The sequence below is a fragment of the Sycon ciliatum genome, chromosome 7, assembly GCF_964019385.1.
Source record: "Sycon ciliatum chromosome 7, ocSycCili1.1, whole genome shotgun sequence".
Taxonomy (NCBI): Eukaryota; Metazoa; Porifera; class Calcarea; order Leucosolenida; family Sycettidae; genus Sycon; species Sycon ciliatum.
In genome coordinates this window covers 19,900,878-19,921,463 of record NC_088649.1, presented here as the reverse complement: position 1 = coordinate 19,921,463, position 20,586 = coordinate 19,900,878, and the positions used below count along the sequence as shown (strand labels likewise).

General features: G+C 46.1%; 1 protein-coding gene across 1 annotated transcript in view; it reads left to right on the top strand.

Moving 5' to 3' along the window:
- Window positions 1-17,442, top strand: part of LOC135820590 (uncharacterized) — a 23,922-nt gene extending 6,480 nt beyond the window's left edge. Inside the window, exons 4-9 of the mRNA XM_065333649.1 lie at window positions 328-660; window positions 8,080-8,172; window positions 10,289-10,666; window positions 14,354-14,683; window positions 15,417-15,496; window positions 16,920-17,442. Coding sequence (XP_065189721.1) covers window positions 328-660; window positions 8,080-8,172; window positions 10,289-10,666; window positions 14,354-14,683; window positions 15,417-15,478 — 1,196 coding nt within the window. The 3' untranslated portion in view covers window positions 15,479-15,496; window positions 16,920-17,442. The remainder of the gene's footprint in view (window positions 1-327; window positions 661-8,079; window positions 8,173-10,288; window positions 10,667-14,353; window positions 14,684-15,416; window positions 15,497-16,919) is intronic.
- The last annotated feature ends 3,144 nt before the right edge of the window (window positions 17,443-20,586 follow it).

Below are 20,586 nucleotides of genomic sequence, written 5' to 3'. Positions count from 1 at the left end.
TCTCTTGTGGTCACTTTGCACTGTTTGCCAGTGTAACCTTTTGAACCATGTCACGTGATGTGAACTTCTGCCGCCGCAGCACTGCATAGAGGTTGTCCAGGTTGTGCAGGCAGTTGCACACTCTTGGTAATATGAGGGTTATGTACTCTTGATAGTACATACATCTCGCTGGGAGGTAATGCTTTGGTGGTGCATGGCATGGTCCACGAGGTTTGACTCAAGGTGCGGGAAATCAATTTTCATACTTCAGACATTCGGCCGTTGATCTCTAACTGATCCTTGTTCACGTGCTTTTGTTTTGTTTTCTTCCTCATGTGCAACTTACAGGTACCGATCTCCAGTGGACTTTCATGCCAGAAAAGCTGAGCCCGTTCAGCCGTTTCTCTGTCGCCAGGACGAACCAGGGTCGTGTGACCTACGCGGAGGCGGCCAGCCATTGTTCCAGCATCGGTTACCACATTGGAACACAGCGAGTGCTCTTCAGTTGGCGACACGAGCTCCGCAGTGTGTATGCCAGACTCGCAGGTGAACTGGACGGGCCTTTCTACATGTCAAGCCCAACAGCTGGCCCATATAGCCTTATCGTTTTAGATAAAACGGGTTATTTGGTGAGGTTCGGTGCTACCGATACGAGCAGCACCCACCCATTCTTCTGCGTTGGTAAGCCTCGAGTCACGCATGTTCTTTCGTTCGAAACTGGTGCCCTAATACTACTTTGATAGCGGAAATCTGGAAAATTTCGGGGGATATAAAATTGTCGGTGTCTTCGGTACATTTTTCAAATTAAGACTTCACAGAGAATTTCAAAGTATTAGGAAATTAGAGGCCATATGCCTCGTACTGCTCTTTTCTCTCCGAAACCCAACACTTGCAAACCAGATATGAAAGAAAGAAAAAAATCATCAGTCGCACCACTGGGGTTCGAACCAGGGACCTTGCTATTCGCGGACAATGCTCTAACCAACTGAGCTACAGTATGCCTCTTATCCACAGTTTTTTTATTTTTTATTTTTTTTATTTATTTTTTATTTTTTTTATTTTTTTATTTTTTTTACTAAGGCCACAGCTTCCAATCATGACATGCAAAGCAGCGGTGCAGCATCGCAGGCATGAATCGTGGACGTGGTGACGGGGTCTGATGTGCTCCACCGACCTAGGGTCTCGGCTTCACTGCACAGCAAACGCGTCGAAAGAAAACGGGGGCTAATAATTATCGGGAGACGGGGGGGGGGGGGAGAAGAAGAGAAGAAAGAGAGAGAGAGAGAAAGAGAGAGAGAGAGGGAGAGAGAGAGAGAGAGAGAGAGAGAGAGACAGTGATGGTAAATCTACCCTTCTTCGATCAATCAATATCCGGCTTGCATCATACGGGCAACTTACACCGCTCAAGAGGACCCTCGGCCATTCGCTTGCATGATGTCATGGGGTGGGCATTAAACTATGTCCCCATTGAGCAAACAGAAATATTATTGAAATTTCAAATTTGGACTTCACGGAGAATTTCAATGTATTAGGAAATTAGACGGCAGAGAAAAGAGCAGTGCGAGGCATGTGGCCTCTGATTTCCTAGTCTTCGGTACAGGGGATTTTTACCAAACATAAAAACGACCAAAACTTCAAAAAGCCACAGCCACGCAATGTGCAAAATACAGTTTTGGATCCAGAAAACTGGTTTACCGAAATGTTTGCACTACCAAACAGTTGATTTTGGGAAACACTGAAAATATTACGCTACGGAAAATTCCCAGTTTTACAGAATTTTTATATAATGTAGTGACTGTTGTAGATGCGAGAAACCAACAGTACATCCTCCTACATTGTGTGACCCTGGAAACAGTACATCCTCCTACATTGTGTGACCCTGGAAACAGTACATCCTCCTGCATTGTGTGACCCTGGAAACAGTACATCCTCCTGCATTGTGTGACCCTGGAAACAGTACATCCTCCTGCATTGTGTGACCCTGGAAACAGTACATCCTCCTGCATTGTGTGACCCTGGAAACAGTACATCCTCCTGCATTGTGTGACACTGGAAACAGTACATCCTTCTGCATTGTGTGACCCTGGAAACAGTACATCCTCCTGCATTGTGTGACCCTGAAAACAGTACACCCTCCTGCATCGTGTGACCCTGGAAACAGTACATCCTCCTGCATTGTGTGACCCTGGAAACAGTACATCCTCCTGCATTGTGTGACCGTGGAAACTCGTGCATTTGAGGCTGCAATATAAAAAAAATGGTAAGTAGAAATTGATAGAAAAGAAAAAAGGACCAAGAAACTACAAGTTTCGCTATACTGTCCACTAACACCACCAGTTACGAAACAATCAGCTCGTGCGATAACATTGCACGACACTGACCGACGGTACTGACGTTCTACAACTAACTGGCCAACAGCTCTAGCACATCTTGGATGCGCACTCCAACAGCATTCCAACTTGGAAGGGGGGGGGGGGGGATAGAGGCCCGAGTCCATAAAGAAATTGAGCCAGAGTTTACATGGTTAGCACGATATGCCAAAGGTAATAAAAAACAAATTCATAGTAAAGAAAGATCAGAGTCCATAATGACAATAACATCAACTTTGGCATATAGGTCCTGATCTCTTAAGACCAGGCTCAATTGTACGGGGACGCAGTTTCCAAACCCAGATGTTTTGAATTTATAAATATTCGATGCGGTTTTGAATTTAAATCATCATAAGTATTTGCCAGGAGAAACGCGTGTGCCACAACCCAACACTACTACAAGGAGAAACGCGTGTGCCACAACCCAACACTACTACAAGTCGTAGTTCCAGCCCCGCAGCAGGCGTGCATGCATCCCGTAGGTCCAGCACTACTCCAAGTCGTAGCTCGAGCCCCGCAGCAGGCCTGGATGCATCCCGTAGGTCCACCGATACTGAACAACAAGTACATGAATGGCAGGAACACCAGGGCAGACGCACTCGAGCCGCCCAGAGACAAAGGCACGCGGCAGATACTAGTAGTCAGTCCCAGCTAGCTCAAAGCATAACAAGGCGGGTGGAAACATCCCGCTACACCAAGCCGGCTCGTGATAGCGAGCCGGCAGTAGACATCACGGCATCACCCCGGGCCAAACGCAAAGTGTTTTACGTTGGCAACGTGCAGCCACACTGCTCCGCATCTTCAATTGCTGAATGGTGCTCTGCCCGAGGAGTGCAGATTCAGGAAGGTGTCATATTTGCATCCAAGCACTTCAGAACTGCCTACGCACGGGTGACCGTCGAGGCAGCTGATGAGAACACAGTCGGTGACAAAGGGTTCTGGCCGGATGCTCTTTCGCACACGGTTAGGCCCTGGCGTTTTGCCGCGGACAGTTTTGACACCAGCAATGCCAACCAGGCAAACAACGTCCTCTCCTCAGGCTCAGCATGATGGCGCGACCACAGCTGAATCCACTGGCTCGGCCCTACTTCCCCCCTTGCCAGGGTAAACTGACCTTGCTTTCCGTAAATTGCCGCTCAATCGTTAACAAATCTGCCGAACTGTCTGTCATTGCTGATTTCAACAAACCTGATGTCATCTGTCTAAATGAAACATGGCTAAATCCAAGCATAGCGCTCACCATCTCCGGTTATACCACATTTCGTCGCGACCGACCACCTCATGATAACAAATCCGGTACGGCAACCAGAGGATATGGTGGAGTTGCGATTCTTGTCCGGCAAAATCGCTTCGGAAGAGTCCAAGTTCGCGACGACCTTGCTCGTCCGACCTGTGAATCCGTATGGGTTGAGCTTCACCCAATCTTAGGCTCCCCGACACCCATCCTCGTCTGCTGTACCTACCGTCCGCCCTCAGTCAAAACCATGGAAATAGACCACTTCTGTGATATGCTAGCTAGTGCTTTGGTAACCGTTCCCATGTCATCGTACCATGTCATAATGGCTGGGGACTTCAACAGTAAGCACAAACGGTGGTGCCCATCGGATTTAACGTGTCCTGCTGGGGCGGCACTTTTTCGCACCCTTACCTGCTTCGGTTTGGATCAGCTGGTGCAGAGTCCAACGCACACAACATCTTCCGGAACACAGTCATGTCTAGACCTTGTCTTCACGAACCAACCCCTGCTGGCGACGGACGTTCACACAGCTTGCGCTCTTGGCTCCTCGGACCATCTCATGGTTTCATGCCAGTTCGCCGTCTCATTGCCCTCGGATCCAGACCTGCCACTTCCTTCTCGCAAACCGTTCCCATATCGCTTCCGTCGAGTTCCCTCTCAGTGCTGGGACTCTATGAACGCTGATTTCTCCTGCCACGACTGGTCGTTTCTGCAACCAGAAGGCTCTCCAACTGTTGACGCCGCGGTAGATCACTTTGCAGCCGTCCTTGAACGAGGGTTCCAACAGCACCTCTCTAACTTTGCTATCGGCTACAACAACCGGAAACATTCCAACCCAACATCCTCGACATCTAGTCCCCCATGGGTGACACGGTCCCTCGTATCTGAAGTGAAGCGCAAGCGTGATCTTTTCAGCATCTACAAGAAATTCCCAACGCCGGTTAACCGGGAGGCTTACCGAGTTCAACGCAACTTCGTCAAGCACCTTTCTCGTACCTCACACCGCTCCTTTCTAAACTCTCTTTCTGCAACACTCTCCTCCCCCGATCGCCCATCACTCCACCAATTCATTCGCAACCAGTGCCGCGGGACCTCCCGCGCGCCAATCCAGTACCTGACGGACTCCCATGGCAACCGCCAGCACGATGTGAAGGCGATTGCAGACACACTGAACAAGCAGTTTGTTTCATCCGGCATTCCGGAAGATCCGAATTGGGTCATTCCATCGCTGTCCCCAGCCCCTGAACTTAGCGCACCACTCACACGCGTCGTTACCACGACTGCTACCGTCTGTAAGCACCTCAAACTCCTGAAGAATTGTAAGTCCCCTGGCGAAGATGGCATACCCAATGAGGTTCTCAAATGGCTTGCGCCATCTCTGTCCTATCCCTTGTGCCTGCTCTTTAACATGTCATATCGTACAGGAGTATTTCCGTCCGTCTGGAAATCTGCTGTTATCGTCCCGATCTATAAGAAAGGCCAACGCTCTCAGGCTGGCAACTACAGACCAATCTCTCTCCTTCCCGCTGTGTCCAAGGTCTGTGAACGTATTTTCTTTGAGTCTCTGTACTGCCACGTCACCCCAGCGCTTTCACCATCTCAATCCGGTTTCTGCCGTGGAGACTCCACAACTTTCCAACTAACACGTCTAGTACAAGACATCTACACCCAGCGGAACCTCAGGCGGCATGTTGGCATCGTGTTCTTTGACCTAGCGAAAGCTTTCGACACCGTCTGGCATCGTGGTCTGCTTGCAAAGCTAGAGTCCGTCTTCTTGGTACACGGTCCAGCCCTGCAATGGCTCTCATCCTATCTTTCCTGCCGCCACCAGACTGTCAGAGTATCTACCTCCCTATCAGACCCATTACTAGTCGTGTCTGGGGTACCCCAGGGGTCCATACTTGGGCCGCTCCTATTTCTACTGTACGTTAATGACTTGCCAGCCCTTGTACCAAATGTAAGTCTTTTTGCTGACGACACTGCTCTGATGTGCTCCGACAGCTCGGCAGACAACCTCACGGCCTCCATGCATTCCGGGGTCAACGCTACAGTAACATGGATGGAAACCTGGAAACTGAAGCCTAACCTCGCCAAAACCGAGGCCATGTTCTTCTCTCCCTCGCCCCCCACTCAACTTCTGTATTTTCCTGGTCTAAATAGTACACCTATTAAAGTTGTTAACGAGCACAAGCACCTGGGCGTTATTCTCGACCGCCAACTCTCCTGGTCTCCACAAGTCCAGTCTGTGTGCAAGCGTGCGAGTGCGTCCTTAGGTATGCTACAACCCCACTGCCAACACTTGAATGATAACTGCAGAGAATTGTTCTTTAAGTCGTACATTTTGCCTATATTTGACTATTGCGATATAGCTTGGTGGGGGTTGTCTCAGACTTTACTCCACAGACTGGAGGTACATCAACGCTTGCTTCTGAAAATTCTGTTTCGAAAAGACCAAACATTTGCCTCCCTTTGTCTTTATAAACTTGCTTCCACGCACCCTCTTCTTGCCCGACATCAGCAGCATCTTTGTATCCTTGTGCAAAAAATCTTCCTAGCCCAAGTCCCGAAACATATTGCCAAGTACAACTGGTTTGTTACCACTAGACCAACACGCAATGCCTTATCACTGCCCCGAGCTAGTTCCTCTCTGTTTTTGAAATCCCCTTTCTTCTCAGCATACTCCCTTTGGTCTAACCTGCCTACTAGCATTAAGACATGCCAGGATATCAGGAAATTCACAGTCCAGCTTTCCACACTGTCTCATCCGAAGTGATCCCATGTATTATTAATGTGCCTCCCTTTCTTTTTCTCTCCCTATCTCCTTTCCCTCTCTGACAGCATCTTTCTTTTTTTCTTCCCTTTTTAGCTTGCCGTGGTTGGCTATCACCTGACCTCTCATGTTTATTGGCAGTCTTCGGACGGGCCAGGAGATGTTGAATAAATAAATAAATAAATAAATAAATAAATAAATTTCCAGGGACAGAATCGCGGCTGGCTCGGACGCCCGCGCATCACCCTACCAGTGGGGATAGACAACAAATTAGCCAAGGCAACGTCCATGCGTCTCCGGAGTCTGAAGGACCTGGAGACACTGCGATTGGTGGCTCGGAACAGGCAATCATTTAACGATATAATCGCACAGGTCACATTGTAGAGTGCAGATCACCTAATGCTTTCAACAATAATAATAACGTACTTCCACATTATGGGAATTTGGTATAACCCCACGCCCGTCATTGTTGTATATTCGATAATAGTGTGGATTTCCCCAACAATATGTTTTCATTTTTTGCTATCCTCTCCCATGCCGTTGTACATAAGCGGCTTGCCGTGGATATGTCAATACTACTACTAAGTATTACTGGACACTAATCCGTGCACAATCAGGCTTTCAAGAGCATTAGCCGGGATATGGGATGCTTGGACTGTTAACACACTCAACACTTGATTCGCACTGATGTACATACATATACGTACAAGCACACACGCATACAGCCAGACAGACATACACACATACATACAGTATAGATACACGCGCACACACACACGCACACACACACACACGTGTACACACACACACACAGACACACACATACACACACACACACGCGCGCGCACACACACACACACACACACACACGCACACACACGCACACACACACACACACACACACGCACAAACACACACACGCACACACGCACGCACACACACACGCGTACACACACACACACAGACACACACACAGACACACACACACACGCGCACACACACACACACACACACACACACAGCTACCAACTCAAACTCGACTGTCTCACATCAGCTTTCCACTAAAAAAAATGCACACTTACATTGTTATGTCTTAGTGCTAGCACGTAACATGTTGCATACTGCAATCATTAAGGTAAATTTTGTCCCCGTCCTGTCTTGTATATTTTCATATTTCTATCTTCTCTATCGCTGATGATGCCCTCCGGGGTGAACCTTTTTGATACAAGCATTATACTGGTTTAGCCCAGGAGGTGTGCGTGTCTCGGGTCATAGGTGAAATGGAAAGACCTACCCTGAACAGTGCACATATGTTGCCACTCACACTTTCAACTGTCGTCTCGTCATGTATGTATGTATGTATGTATATTGTTTATTTGAATTCACAAGTACACACGGGCTACAAGTCCAATTACAAGGGAGCGAATGTGATAATGGAGTTAAAGATAGGGGTGCAGGAAGGAGGAGGACGGTAGCATGATGATTGTGTCATTGGATGTACTTTTAAGTAAAAATAATTTATTACCGAGGAGTAATTTTGGAAATTCCCGGCAAAGTGCTCGATGCTCAAAGTGCAGAGCGTTTCAAACAAAACAAAAAATAGAGAATTAGGTCCAGTTTGGATTTGTCGTAACTCAAAGTTTCAAGCTAATACAATCATCAGATTCATCAGACTGATATTAATAATTATACTGTATATTTTGTTGTACTCCTGTGCGCTTCAGTGTTGTGTGATTTCGGATTCGTGGACACATCCGTGCCCAATGCTCCCGTATGCAGGTGTCTCCCGGGTTGGGTAGGCCAGCGTTGTGAAAAGCGTAAGTTTGACATTTCTTGCTTTCCATATTTAGTCAGGCACTGGTCATTGTATGAAACGTGAACACTGGAGATGCCATGGGGGCACCACCATGTCAGTGGTGATGCGGTGACTAAGGCAATTGTTCGAGACAACACCTAAGAGTTTCTCCTCTTCCTACATGTACAACATTCCTTCTCTCCAAACCACTGAGAATTGACCGATTTACGATAGTTTGGAAATAGTTTGAAAATGTTGAATTTATCGATCATTCGTGTTCAACAAAAGTGTGTGCATTCCGTTAAGAGTTAAAGGACTTGCATTAATAGCACTATGCTAACTAGATGTACGGGTGAGCATGGCTGTTGCATGAGCAGATGAAGCTGAGCAGCAGGAATAGAATCTCTTGACTGAATAGAATTTGTGACGGAGTATTGCGGAACGTTGATGGGAGGCAATTGAAATCATCACGGGACTTGTACCCCAGGCAGTGGTTCATTCCTTCAGTTGTCAAATGCCAAATGCTGGTGTCTCGAAAGCTATAGCCCGAACATGATTAGGGGTTACGACCATCAGAATATCAGGCGGGGAATCCTGGTGGCGAATGGAGCGAGCAAACTTTTGAAGTGTGTGAGAAGAGCGCAATTACTGTGTCTGCTTCTTTTCTTTCCCTTCTTTCTTTTCTTTCTTTTCTTTCTTTTCTTTCTTTGTACTGTTGCACTCTTTTCCCAAACACATGACATGTCTGTGAGTAGTAGATCTCCACCATAGGCCTGGAACCTCTGGGTAATCCTTGAAATACAACAAATACAACTACATGCACAAGAGAGTGGGCCAGTTGAAGCGGTGTAGAAGGCCATCGTTTGTTACTTTTGTTTTTGTTGTTCCTTTTCGTGTTCACTGTCATGGTATCATGTTCATTATCTATGGCAAACCCATCTTGTCCCCTGCACGTCTCGTTTGGAAATGCTCGATCGACTCGTCGATCGTCAGGGGTTTCTTCTAGGCACTGTATTGTGCTCCTGTCAATGAAGAGTAGTGATCTTTATATTCAGTATCACTCCTTTTTAACCTCTGTTGTAAACAAAATTTCCCCCTCCTCAGTCACACACGTACACGTCACTGGCACACAACCACCAGGACAGCCGAGGCTGGGAGATAAATTTGCTACGTGTTGATAAAGCTAAATTAAAAGAGAGAATGACCAAAAGACTGAACTACTCCGAACGAGAAACTTCATCAAGAATCTCCCAGTCACCAGCAAGAAGTAAAAAAAGGCAACAACGCATAGTGTGCAACATTACGTGCAGGCGCGATCAAAAGGTCAAGGGTACATGTACTACGTCTGGACCTAGCACATCGCATGCAACATCTACCAATACATCAGCTTCGGTACGGTACAGCAGAAAGTTATGAAGGCAGCGGAAGCAAACGCACCCGACATGACCTCGCAAGCCAGCACTGGCAGCAGACATGACAGGTGCAGCACCGAACAATCAGGAACCAAACCCACTATACATGACACGCGCACCCAAGCACTGCACTACGCATGGGACAGAAGAGTAATACATGCGCGACTAGATGGCTGGTGCCAACACCACACTAGGACAAAGAACAGAACCATAATGAATGCATTACTCTAGCGCAGAGAAGAGACTTATAGCCACTGGCTTGGTCTATGATAATGCATGCGTGACAATAGTTCATTGGAACAGCCAGTCACTAGACCTACACGGAATAGGAGCTACAAACAGTTACATACATTGTACATGCAGCAGCATATTACTCAGCACTGTCAATTGTACAACTTCCATACTTTTTGTGGCCATGTCTCCATCGATTACACTCTTCATAGCTCTAATTCATCATAATTATATAGTCTCTCCTCCTAACATCTCGTGTCATGTACCTGTCACTCCTTTCATTTGTCTTCTTATTAAATTTTCTTTTTGGTGCGTTTTATGTCCCCATGATGCCGAGACCTCAGGTCGGCTGAGGGCAAAAAGCCTCACCATCACTATGCTCCCACTATGCAATTTTTTTGTCTTTGCCTGTGAGCTGTGATCATTGTAAAATGAAGAAATCATTTCATTGGATCGCTTTCCATTAGTTCTTCTTCTTTTCTTATATGTGTGTAGGTGCCTTTGGTAGTTACACGAATATGGACAGCAAGCAAATCAGCGTTTGGGTGGCTCCAGACGCACACTGTTCGCCGCAGGACAAGTCGCCCAGTGAATGCGCCCTGCACAGTCGCCATGGTTGGCAAGGTGCGCAGGCAGCCTGTGCCGCCTGGGCGATGGGCGTCGCGTCGAATCCGGCCGCCACCGTCACTGCCGGCGCATTCAACAAGCTGGCCAGCGCTCTGCTCTTCCAAGGATTTCACCAGTCCTTGTCTATTTGGCTGAGCAATGCCAATGGTGGTAGGTCCTTGTACGAAATCAACCGGAAGGAAGGAACCGCTAGAGTTTCCGTAGCCAGTCTCCACGCCAACCCACCCTCCGATGTCATATGTGGATGTAAGTGGCCACAAGCAGTAGTATTTGCCTATTGAATTGCAGCGATGAAGATGTTATTAAATACACAAGGGCACACTATGAAACCTTGGCAAATTCCGTTGCGACTCAGAGTTTCATGGCGGAACCAATCATCAGACAATTTGCCCAAGGTTTTCATTGTGTGCCTTTGTGTAAGCCGCTCTGCCTGAATCAGGTATGGAGCACTTTCGCAGAACATAAGCCTTCTGCCTCGGTGATGTTATTAAACATTGAGTTTTGTAGATCAGCACCCAAGTAGCCATGGCTTAGTATGGGTGTGGGGGCGGTGGTGAAGTTTTGAGTGGTACGGTGCGGAAAGACGTGTACACTTGTTTAATCTTGTTACACAAGGCAGAACGACATTATACCAAAAGCTTTCTCGTTACTCCGAGTTTCGTGTTAAAAAAACACTCATCAGACGATTGCTTAGTACTCTCTTCCCTTGTTAGGGGATTGAGCACTATCTGCAGCAAACACTTCAGACACTTTGTTTAATCATGTAAGAAGGTATTAGTGCTGAAGGAATTATACCAGTTACTTGAGTTTTATCTCTTGCTATTGTTGAGTACGAAAAAGGGACGACAACATATTCTCCAGATTACAATGGACAACGGGAACAGGGTTAGGTCGACCAAAAAGTATTGAAGAGAGAAAGATCAAGTGTGAACGGCAAGATAAAGGGCCTGGGTAGCTATGGCAATTATTGGTGCGCAAGTAGCTACTCAGGCCAACGGAACAAAAGGAGACAATAAGGTGAGTATGAGAGTGCATGCAGGCGAGCTTGGATAAGGTTGTAGAACGTACGGGTTAAGGTTGTAGAACGTACGGGAGGAGGTACCTAACATACCTCCCCTGCGCAAAAAAAGAACCTCGACCTCGCGGGAAATAATAAGGCGATGAGAAAGAATAGAGAAAAAATGACTGAGGAAGTAGAGATAAACAAACACACACACACACACAAAAGAGTTATACTAAACATGCACTACAGTTATCACATTCCTATTCTGGTATTAGTTCAATAATTCAATGATACGCATCTGTCAAACTAGTGCTATGGCGCAAACATTGCCAAAGGCGGGCCAAAGACCCGTTCACATTGAAATTGGCAATAAAAACTACGAGTTCAAAGGAACACTGTGTTCTGTACTCCAGCATAGTTACACTTATAGGACATGAATAAAAGAGCGTGGCTCACCATCAGACCCCTGATATTGATGAAGGACACCTGCGCGCGCACACACTACAAAAATCACAAAATAAAATATACTGAAAATAAATTTGACGACGAAGGACGGGTGACAAAGAAAGAGAGAAATAAAGAAAATAGCTGACCTGCATGACTTGGATGAGACGAGATTGAAATAGAAGAGACCAAGTGGATATAGCTGAAACAAAGTTGACATGGACGAGACGAGGTTGACATAGACGAGAAAAGGCTGGAGACGAGATGAGGATTACTAATGACGAGACGAGGTTGACATAGGCGAGGCGAGGTTGGGGACGAGATGAGGTTGGAGAAGAGACGAGATTGACATGGACGAGACGAGGTTGACATAGACTAGACGAATGGCGGTTGCGGACGACTGGGCATGGGATCTCAGGGTCGTGGGTCGATTAACAGTCGGGCGCCAATGTTGAGTACGAAAAAGGACGACGACATTATTATTATTATAGACAACACCTCATGGCATGAGAAGACAATCAGCCAGTACGGGAGATGTGGGTGTTAACCAACCATGGTGAATAAAAGACATACTCTCAGGCATTACAATAGACAACGGGAACAGGTTAGGTCGAACAACATTTATTGGGGAGACGGAGAGACAGAGACCAAGACGAACGAATTGAAGACATTGTGGAAGAGAGACAAGGGAGAGAGATCAACTGTGAATGTATGGGAGGATGAACCTAACACTATTACACCATTGAGGAAGTATAAGTGGATTATGGTACAGATGCACGATAGAGAGAGACATGAACTCACAGTCACACCACAGTCTCCTCTCCCTCTCTGCTCAGTGGTATGCTCTGCCCTAGCCTTTGAGGGATTTCGCACTGTTCGGGCAGTGACGCCGGATAATCACTAGAATTGGGTAGCGACTTGAATTTTTGTAAAATTTATGTTGATTTGACGATGATGACGACTTAAAACCAAATACCAGTCTTACTCCAACAGAGTAACTTTCGGCATTCTTTGTTCCTATGAGACTCCGCTAGTGCTCTTCTTCGATGCGCTCTTCTCCAATTTCGGTTAGTAAGTTAGTTCCCTAGCATATATGTACCTGAATGGTCTAGCTAGATTTCGAGTGGATTTCGAGTGGATTTCGAGAGCGACGCATGGGAGATTCTGATTGATACAGCGCCGTATCAAAATAGATTATCTTGTCACACTGCGCAGGCAAGAGCAGCGCGACGCACAAGAAAATAATCGGCTACTCAGAATCTGTTCCATTTTGCAAAACAGCCGAGATTGCTCACCTTGAGGATCGCTCGCCAAGCTGAGATCGCAGCGCCCTCACCTCCAGCTCTTTGTCGGAGTATCCAGCAAATCGTGGAGATTTGTAAGTACTGTACGCGTCGCCGTTGTTCAAAATAAATCTTGCAAAGGACGGCGACTGATTTGAACCACACAGACAGTCGTGCTGCCCACGCTCAGTCCTTTAGAGAAGGCGATCGTCACGGTCGACTTCCCTTTAGAAAATCGCCAGGCAGATGAGAGGAAGAGAGATGAGCTTCCGAAAGCGAGATTGTCGATCCCGATCAAAAAATATTTGTCACCAGCACTGATAGCAGCGACGAGGAGGACCAAAACAAGTATGAACCCTTCCTTGGACAACAAATTCCTCATGGCCAGTTGTCATTCTGTACCTTCCCTCCATCTTATCAAGTGTTATCCTCTCAAGTATACGCGTTGATGTCCAAAGTCGAAGTTCAAATTGTCGAAAGATAAGCGACAATATTGCTGACGCGGACCAAGTATACATGGTACATACATGGTGTGTGCACGCGTGCGCGTGTGTGCATGTGTTTGTGTGTGTGTGTGTGGGGGGGGGGGGGGTGTGCGTGTCCCATATGGTGCAGTGGTATTTGCAGCGATTTCCAATCGAGAGGTTGCGGGTTCGATTCCTGACGATTATGGTCACATATGTCTATCATCTTTTTGTCATACTCCTCTTGACTTTTCTTTCATTCTCCTGCGTGGTTGTCAACATCCAGTGCATGCCGGAGTATGTGGTGTGATGTATGTGCCGGAAAACATGAAAAAGACCAAAAAGTAGGGATTCACTGGCCAGGAAAAGAAACTTCATAGCTTTGTGGTGTAGACCCGGCTGAATTGTGGTGATCAATTCTTCAGCCTTCCAAGCTGTTGAACGGTACAATCCCTGCACAAGTTGCTATGGCTTCTGCCATAGTATTGCTATCATCGCCTCCGGCGATGGGCGTCAAATGGTCAAACGGTCAATGGTGCATGTGTGTGTGAGCTTGTGTCCATGTGTGTGTGTGTGTGTGTGTGTGTGTGTGTGTGTGTGTGTGTGTGTGTGTGTGTGTTTGTGTGTTGTTGATTTATATTTTACTTCGCAAAGCCAAACCGTGTGTGTGTGTGTGTCTATATGTGTTTGTGTGTGTGTGTGTGTGTGTGTGTGCACGTGTGTGTGTGTGTGTTCACAGCCACGTGGAGGTTCACAACCATCTGGTACGGCGGACGTCCGGCGAGTGCTCGCCTAGCGCTCAAGTCTGGAGCGGGCATACGCGGCTCGAAGCTGTGGACGCTTACCGGGTTGTGCGCTGCCATGAACATGACAGCGCCGGTTGCATGGGCGGATAACTACGTTACTCTGATTTCATTTTCTCTGGGCAGGCTGGGTGTGAACCCGCCCTACAATGTGCCGATCAGGCCTGGCAATTGGCAAAGTTTCGGGATTGCGAGGATTCTCTCAAGGAGACGCTACTCATTCTCGGGCTATTATCCGAACACGCAGTACAGTCCCGTCTGCATTAGTAAGTCATTGCTGCAAGGCATTTCAATCCCACGGCGTAATGCCCACTGTTTGTTCGGGCGCATGAAGCCCAGATCCGAATTTTAAACTGTACTCGCAATGTGACATCTTCTCAAGTCTTGAACACACATCATACCTAGAGTCACTGCTCCGATGCATTTCAATCCTAGGGGGAATCCCCACTACTTGTTCAGTGGCATGTACATGTAGTGAAGATCAGATTTGGAAAAAGTAGAATTGTTATGTAAGTGAAATCTTCTGAAGTCACTCATTATGCTTTGGCAGTAAGTAGGCAGCATCTTTTGCTTTCAATGTCCACAGTTCAGCATTGTCTGTAATATTAAGCGACTATCCGGTCCAAACAGATTGAACACTATACTTGATTCTTGTATAGCGGTAGAAAGGCGCTCTTGCATGCACAGTCGACCCTGAAAATTACGGGCACCCAAGGAATTGAGGCCAAATGACCTTAATTTACAGGTGTCCTCAATTCTCAGCTGCTCCCATCACCATTCAATATCTAACAAAAAGAGCTTTGATTGTCTGAACTAGCTCTGCCTCTCGCTATTGAGCTCTCTCTTGGACAGCCTGGAACCTCTCCATTTTACCATTCACTATCTAAATAATATTGAATGGAACCATCGTGTGCACTTCTCCAATGGGTTTATGTACGTGTGCAGTACAACGTTAGATGTGTGATGAGTGGTTTCTCCCTTTGCCCTGCTACCTAACAGGAGTGTGTGGAGCTGGCCAGGTTGTCAACCAGTACAATCAGTGTGCACCGGCGCGGGGATAATAATATCGCGTGCATCATGTAAGTACCGTCTTGTTCGTTGGCTGGTTGGTTGGCTAGTTGGTTGTAAAGAGAAGAGGACTTATAAGTTACTTCCTCTGGTAACAAAACTTCGTAATGAATTTTGAGGGACTGATTTGCGCACAGACTGCAGTGAAATGAGTCGCCATGAATTTCTCGGCCTCCCCTGGTATGCCATGAAAGACATTGAGGCGACGGTTTCAAATAGGACCTAGGTTGCAAACCGGAATGGACTCAATATTCCCTTTCTCTCTTGGTATTTTGATTAGAAAACATATGTCACAGTGAGACTACGATGTTATACTCCGAGCCAAAATTTCATGGCTCTGCGATGACCAGAATTAGAAGCGCCATACCAAGCAGGTGAGTTTTTGCCGTGCTTCGCACTGCGATTTGAGTTTTACGAGTTTCGAAAAATCAACTTCTTGTCGCAGGTAAACAGCGGCTTGCCTCTCGCCAATAAAGCACCGCACACCAATCAAAACTAATGGAAGCACACACAAGGCTTATTGTTACTCTGTACTGGCCGTCATGGAGCGATAGCAATTACCTAATTTCAGACCCAGAGTGAATTTGACGTGCACTCTAAAACCTGTCCGGTATGGAGCAACCTAAGAGTTGAAGCGAAAAATTGGGCAAATTGGAGGCAATGGGTCAACATAAAGGAGTGACTAAGTTCGATTGACTCTGGCCTTAGAGCAAACTTCAACATGCCCGTTTCATTCTTAAAACATAATATTTCGAGTGAACAATCAACGCTGATGATCGGTTTGGGTCTATACAAATTTGGCTGTCAAGCAGTTCCGGTATCGAACCGTCGCCTCTACCATGCAAGGAATGGGACCTTTCACAACAAGCCCAGCAGAATCGGTGGTTACGCTGTGGCAACATAGGTAAAATCACTCATGGCTAGCGAAACTGAAATACCACTTCTCCAGGGGAAGTCCCATCCCACTGATTGATATCTTTAAGTTTAGGCACTCCTATCATAATGTGTTTAAAGGAAAGAGTCGCCCGAACAGCGTTGGCTATAGCACTGTCATCTCCGTGTTAAGTATGCCATAGTTTTCAAGTGTATGTGTACTGAACTGCATTATCTGACTGCTCGTGTTGTGGATCTGGAAAACATGCCTTCCCTTCTCATTTAGTATGTTCGATTATGCCCGCGAATCGATTCATGCGAATTGATTCATTTATCAATTGGCGCTATTCACATCACCCCATGTGGATAGGGTGGATTCCTAACCGAATCCAGGGCTCATGACATGAAAATCGAACGACTTGAATGCACTGGAATCGATTCATGCATCAATTCAAGTGAGTAATCGAACCCACTCACTGCTAACCAGTATACGAAATGCAATGCCTAGCTTGTGTTGTGCACTGCACACTCTTTTGTTGTTTTTCTGCTCCCTCTGACCAGGAATACTGGGAAAAGGTAGAGTGTCACAGTGCTCAGGACATCCGGCGTCAACGTGGTGTCATAATCATTGTGATGTGTAATATTTGTGTGTGTCTGTGTGTACACACACTGTATGAACTATGCGCTTTATATTAGTACAAATTCAATACTTCCTGGCTTTTCAAACGACCGCCAATTGGCCTTTATGTTCCCATAGGTACAGTGTATTGTATCTTCTCTGTTTTTTGGGTTTTTTCGCTTTTTTTTATTCTTGCGCTGATATCGAAAAGGCTTCTTTGCCTCACAACATGATCGTGACCAGCTGGTTCTTCTGTATCTTCTCTACAAAACTCTACAAGCTCCCCCCCCCCCCCGATGCACCCACCTTTGCTTGCTGTTTTCTTTGCCAGTCAAGCGTGGGGACGCTACGGTGTCGTCCTTCTTGGCTGTGTGTCCGGTACGGGGCCGGGTACGTGCGTCCCCAGCTCTCCGTTCTTTTTGAGTTAGATTCTTCAATGGTGTTTTGAGAACATGTTTGGTAATACAGTCTTCTAAATAGATCGATGCCTCCAATGGTTGTGTCTGATGCAAGTGTGGGTTTGCGAGGGAACCGGTGAACCAATAGTTCAATTTTGTTTCAGTCTCCTTTAGAAACAACGACGATTCCTGATGAGTGTTGTACGGAAACATTATATTTTTACAAATACAAATTTCACAGGCAGGCACATGGGGCTAGCATGGGGTGAGATGGTGCTGGTGGGGCTTGCCATTCTCAACCGACCAGTGATACTGTGATACTGTGTGAATGAATGTAATGGTGCGTGTGTATTACTTGATTATATTCATTCACACAGTATCACATTCATCTGCCACTACCTTTCTCACATACACTATATTCACACATTGCAAAGGTGCAAACTTCGCTTTTTGTATTTGTTAGCTGCTGTATTTCTACCTGAAACCATATTAGCTACATGTATATAAGTGTGTGTTTTAGTTATTACATTTTTATGTGACGGCGTTCCACTGATGACAGTCACAAGAAAACGTTATGGAACTTGACTTTCTTCATTTTTGCTGTTGTTATGAGTGCACAATTGATCTCATTTATTGCCATTTTACGACTATTGTCTCCTCGTCGATTGTACAAAATATTACGAGTAAAATTTAACTGTCCACCAACGTTACCTGACCATATGCAGTCAGCAGTTAGTCATAACTCTTAACATTTTGACCTTCTCCTCTTCTACCATACTAAAATTGGCTCACCATCCGAGTTCAACTTTTTCTCTTCATTTTTGATTTTTTCACGGTGCACATATCATTTATTCTGTCCCCGGGGAAAATTGCGATTCCGCGGCCGTGTTTTTTTCCGCTTTTTTGCAATTTTTTAAAAGTCCGCGTTTTCCGCGATTTTCCAGCGTTTTTGGAACTTTTCTGTTGCACTACACGTACCACACAGTGCACTGTTCGGTCAGCAATGTCTCATTCGGTGGCGGCTTTGTACTCAACTATGACGAGCGCTTACACCAGAGACTTGTAACTGATTGATTTCACTACATACTCACTGAAAATTGCCTCATATCAACTGCAAACTTGCCGCCGCGAGATGATATCAATAATATTCACCGCATATTTACCGCAAATTCACCGCAAATTATGCCATATTATGCCGCGTTTTTTGCCGCGTTTTTTGTGATTTTTTTCCGCAATTTTCCCCGGGGACAGTTTATTGCAGCTTGAACACTCTGGCAAGGTACGTTCGGGCCTGGTTTAAATCTTGCTTTGGAAAATATTTTTTTCATTGCTATAACTAGTATAAGGTTCGGCCTCATGTCCTCTGTGCTGCGCTGACGAGTCCACAAAGGACGAAATAGTTCTGCCCGCAGATTGAGTATTTCACTCCTGGTCTTGTAGCAGTTGAGAACTCTTGTGTGGGGTAGTGCCTTTGCTGTTTGCATTACGCAGAGCACACTGATTTGTCAGTTTGAGCACTCTGGCAAGGTACGTTCGTGCCTGGTTTAAATCTCTGGCTTTGGAAATTTTGTTTTTCAATGCTACCAGGTGCGGCCTCATTTCCTCTGTGCTGTGCTGATGAGTCCTCAAAGGACGAAACTTTCAGCAGATCATAGCCAGCAATCGCATGTCATCACGTACATTCAAAATCAGCATAATTTTGCGAATCGACCTTTTTTTCAGGATAACTTTTCAACGAGGACGAAGCAAAGTCGGCCGAAGCCTAGAGGAAGAAAATCACCCTCTCCACTTCACCATCACGATACTGACATTCGAGATGAAAGAACTAAAAAATCCACAAGAAAACTGTACGGCCATCATCGCGCTGACTTTGGTCTGACTTTGGTCTGAGAATTTCTATCACGATCAAAAATGTCTGAGGAGCACTCAAACATATGCCACAGACGTACCTTTATCGCTCTCTACTCCTTTTTCAAGGCACAAAAGTCGACTCTCCACTTTCAAACAAGGAACTAGACATACCAGTGGTCCTTTTCAGCTGCTCCACGAGCGCAGGAAATGTTCACCAAGGGGCGCAGAGCAGCATCCATTCCAGAAAAAGAGCTAAAATACGAGTGAGACTGCATGCCTGAGTACATGTATGAGTACATGCAGAAAATAGTCAATTTCAGCGTTTCTGCTCCAAACAGCAACTAACTTCGACTAGAAACAAAGATTACACCAAAGGATCAAACAACAACCATTTTCTGCCGTTTTTTGCAGATGGCTTCCTTGTGCTTGGCCCAGCACGCCAAAAATCACACCTCGGAGGAGTACAAAAATTACAACTCTCAGATGTCCTCGATTGCTGGCCATGTGAGAATTATTTACCGCCAAACCCTTCGCCGAGTTTCTTTTGAAATATTACTACTCCTTTGTCACTTTTGAGGCATTAGTGACGTCACATGCCACACCTATGGCCTTTCCTCATCAAAATGTATGTGATTTGATGTTACGGAAAATTCCAAGTTGCAGGCACTGGCCAGTTCCTGAACACCCAGATAAACCAGGTGTGTGCTTTCAGGTACTGTACACAACAAAAAGTCCCCGTTGGCTGAGACTCGGCTGACGGCCGAGTTTTGTCCCGCGTCCGTAGGAACGCCAACACAACCAATGGGCACTTGTACTGCATAAGCCACATGTGTACGTATATAATATAACCTAACCAGTTGATTATATGGGAAATATAAACCTGTATACAAACCGAGGCGAAGCCGAGGTTTGTATATTGGTTTATATTTCCCATATTCAACTGAGTAGGTTATACTTATGCTTATACCGACCTGATATACAAACTCCCCTAGTGTGATCCTAAAAAAAAAGGAGTTTATATACCAGTTTATACACCAGTTTATACACCAGTTTATATACCAGTTTATATACCAGTTTATATTCTCGTCATCGAAGTACCTGTTATATGCAAAATACAAGTCTGGAGTGTTGTGTGGGGAGAGATGGGAGTTTGTATACAAGCTCAGTATGAAAGAAAATAGTTATTTTTGAACTGCGTGCCGATAGTCCAGTACGTGTACTCACCAACTGTTTGCCACACCATGCTTCGTCGTCTTCCACTTTTATCGGCTGCGTCCTGTATTACCTTCGACGGATAACATTCAGGGTTGCCAAGCGATGGTGAAGAGAGCCTAGCTGCTACAGAGGCTGCTTTCGCAGA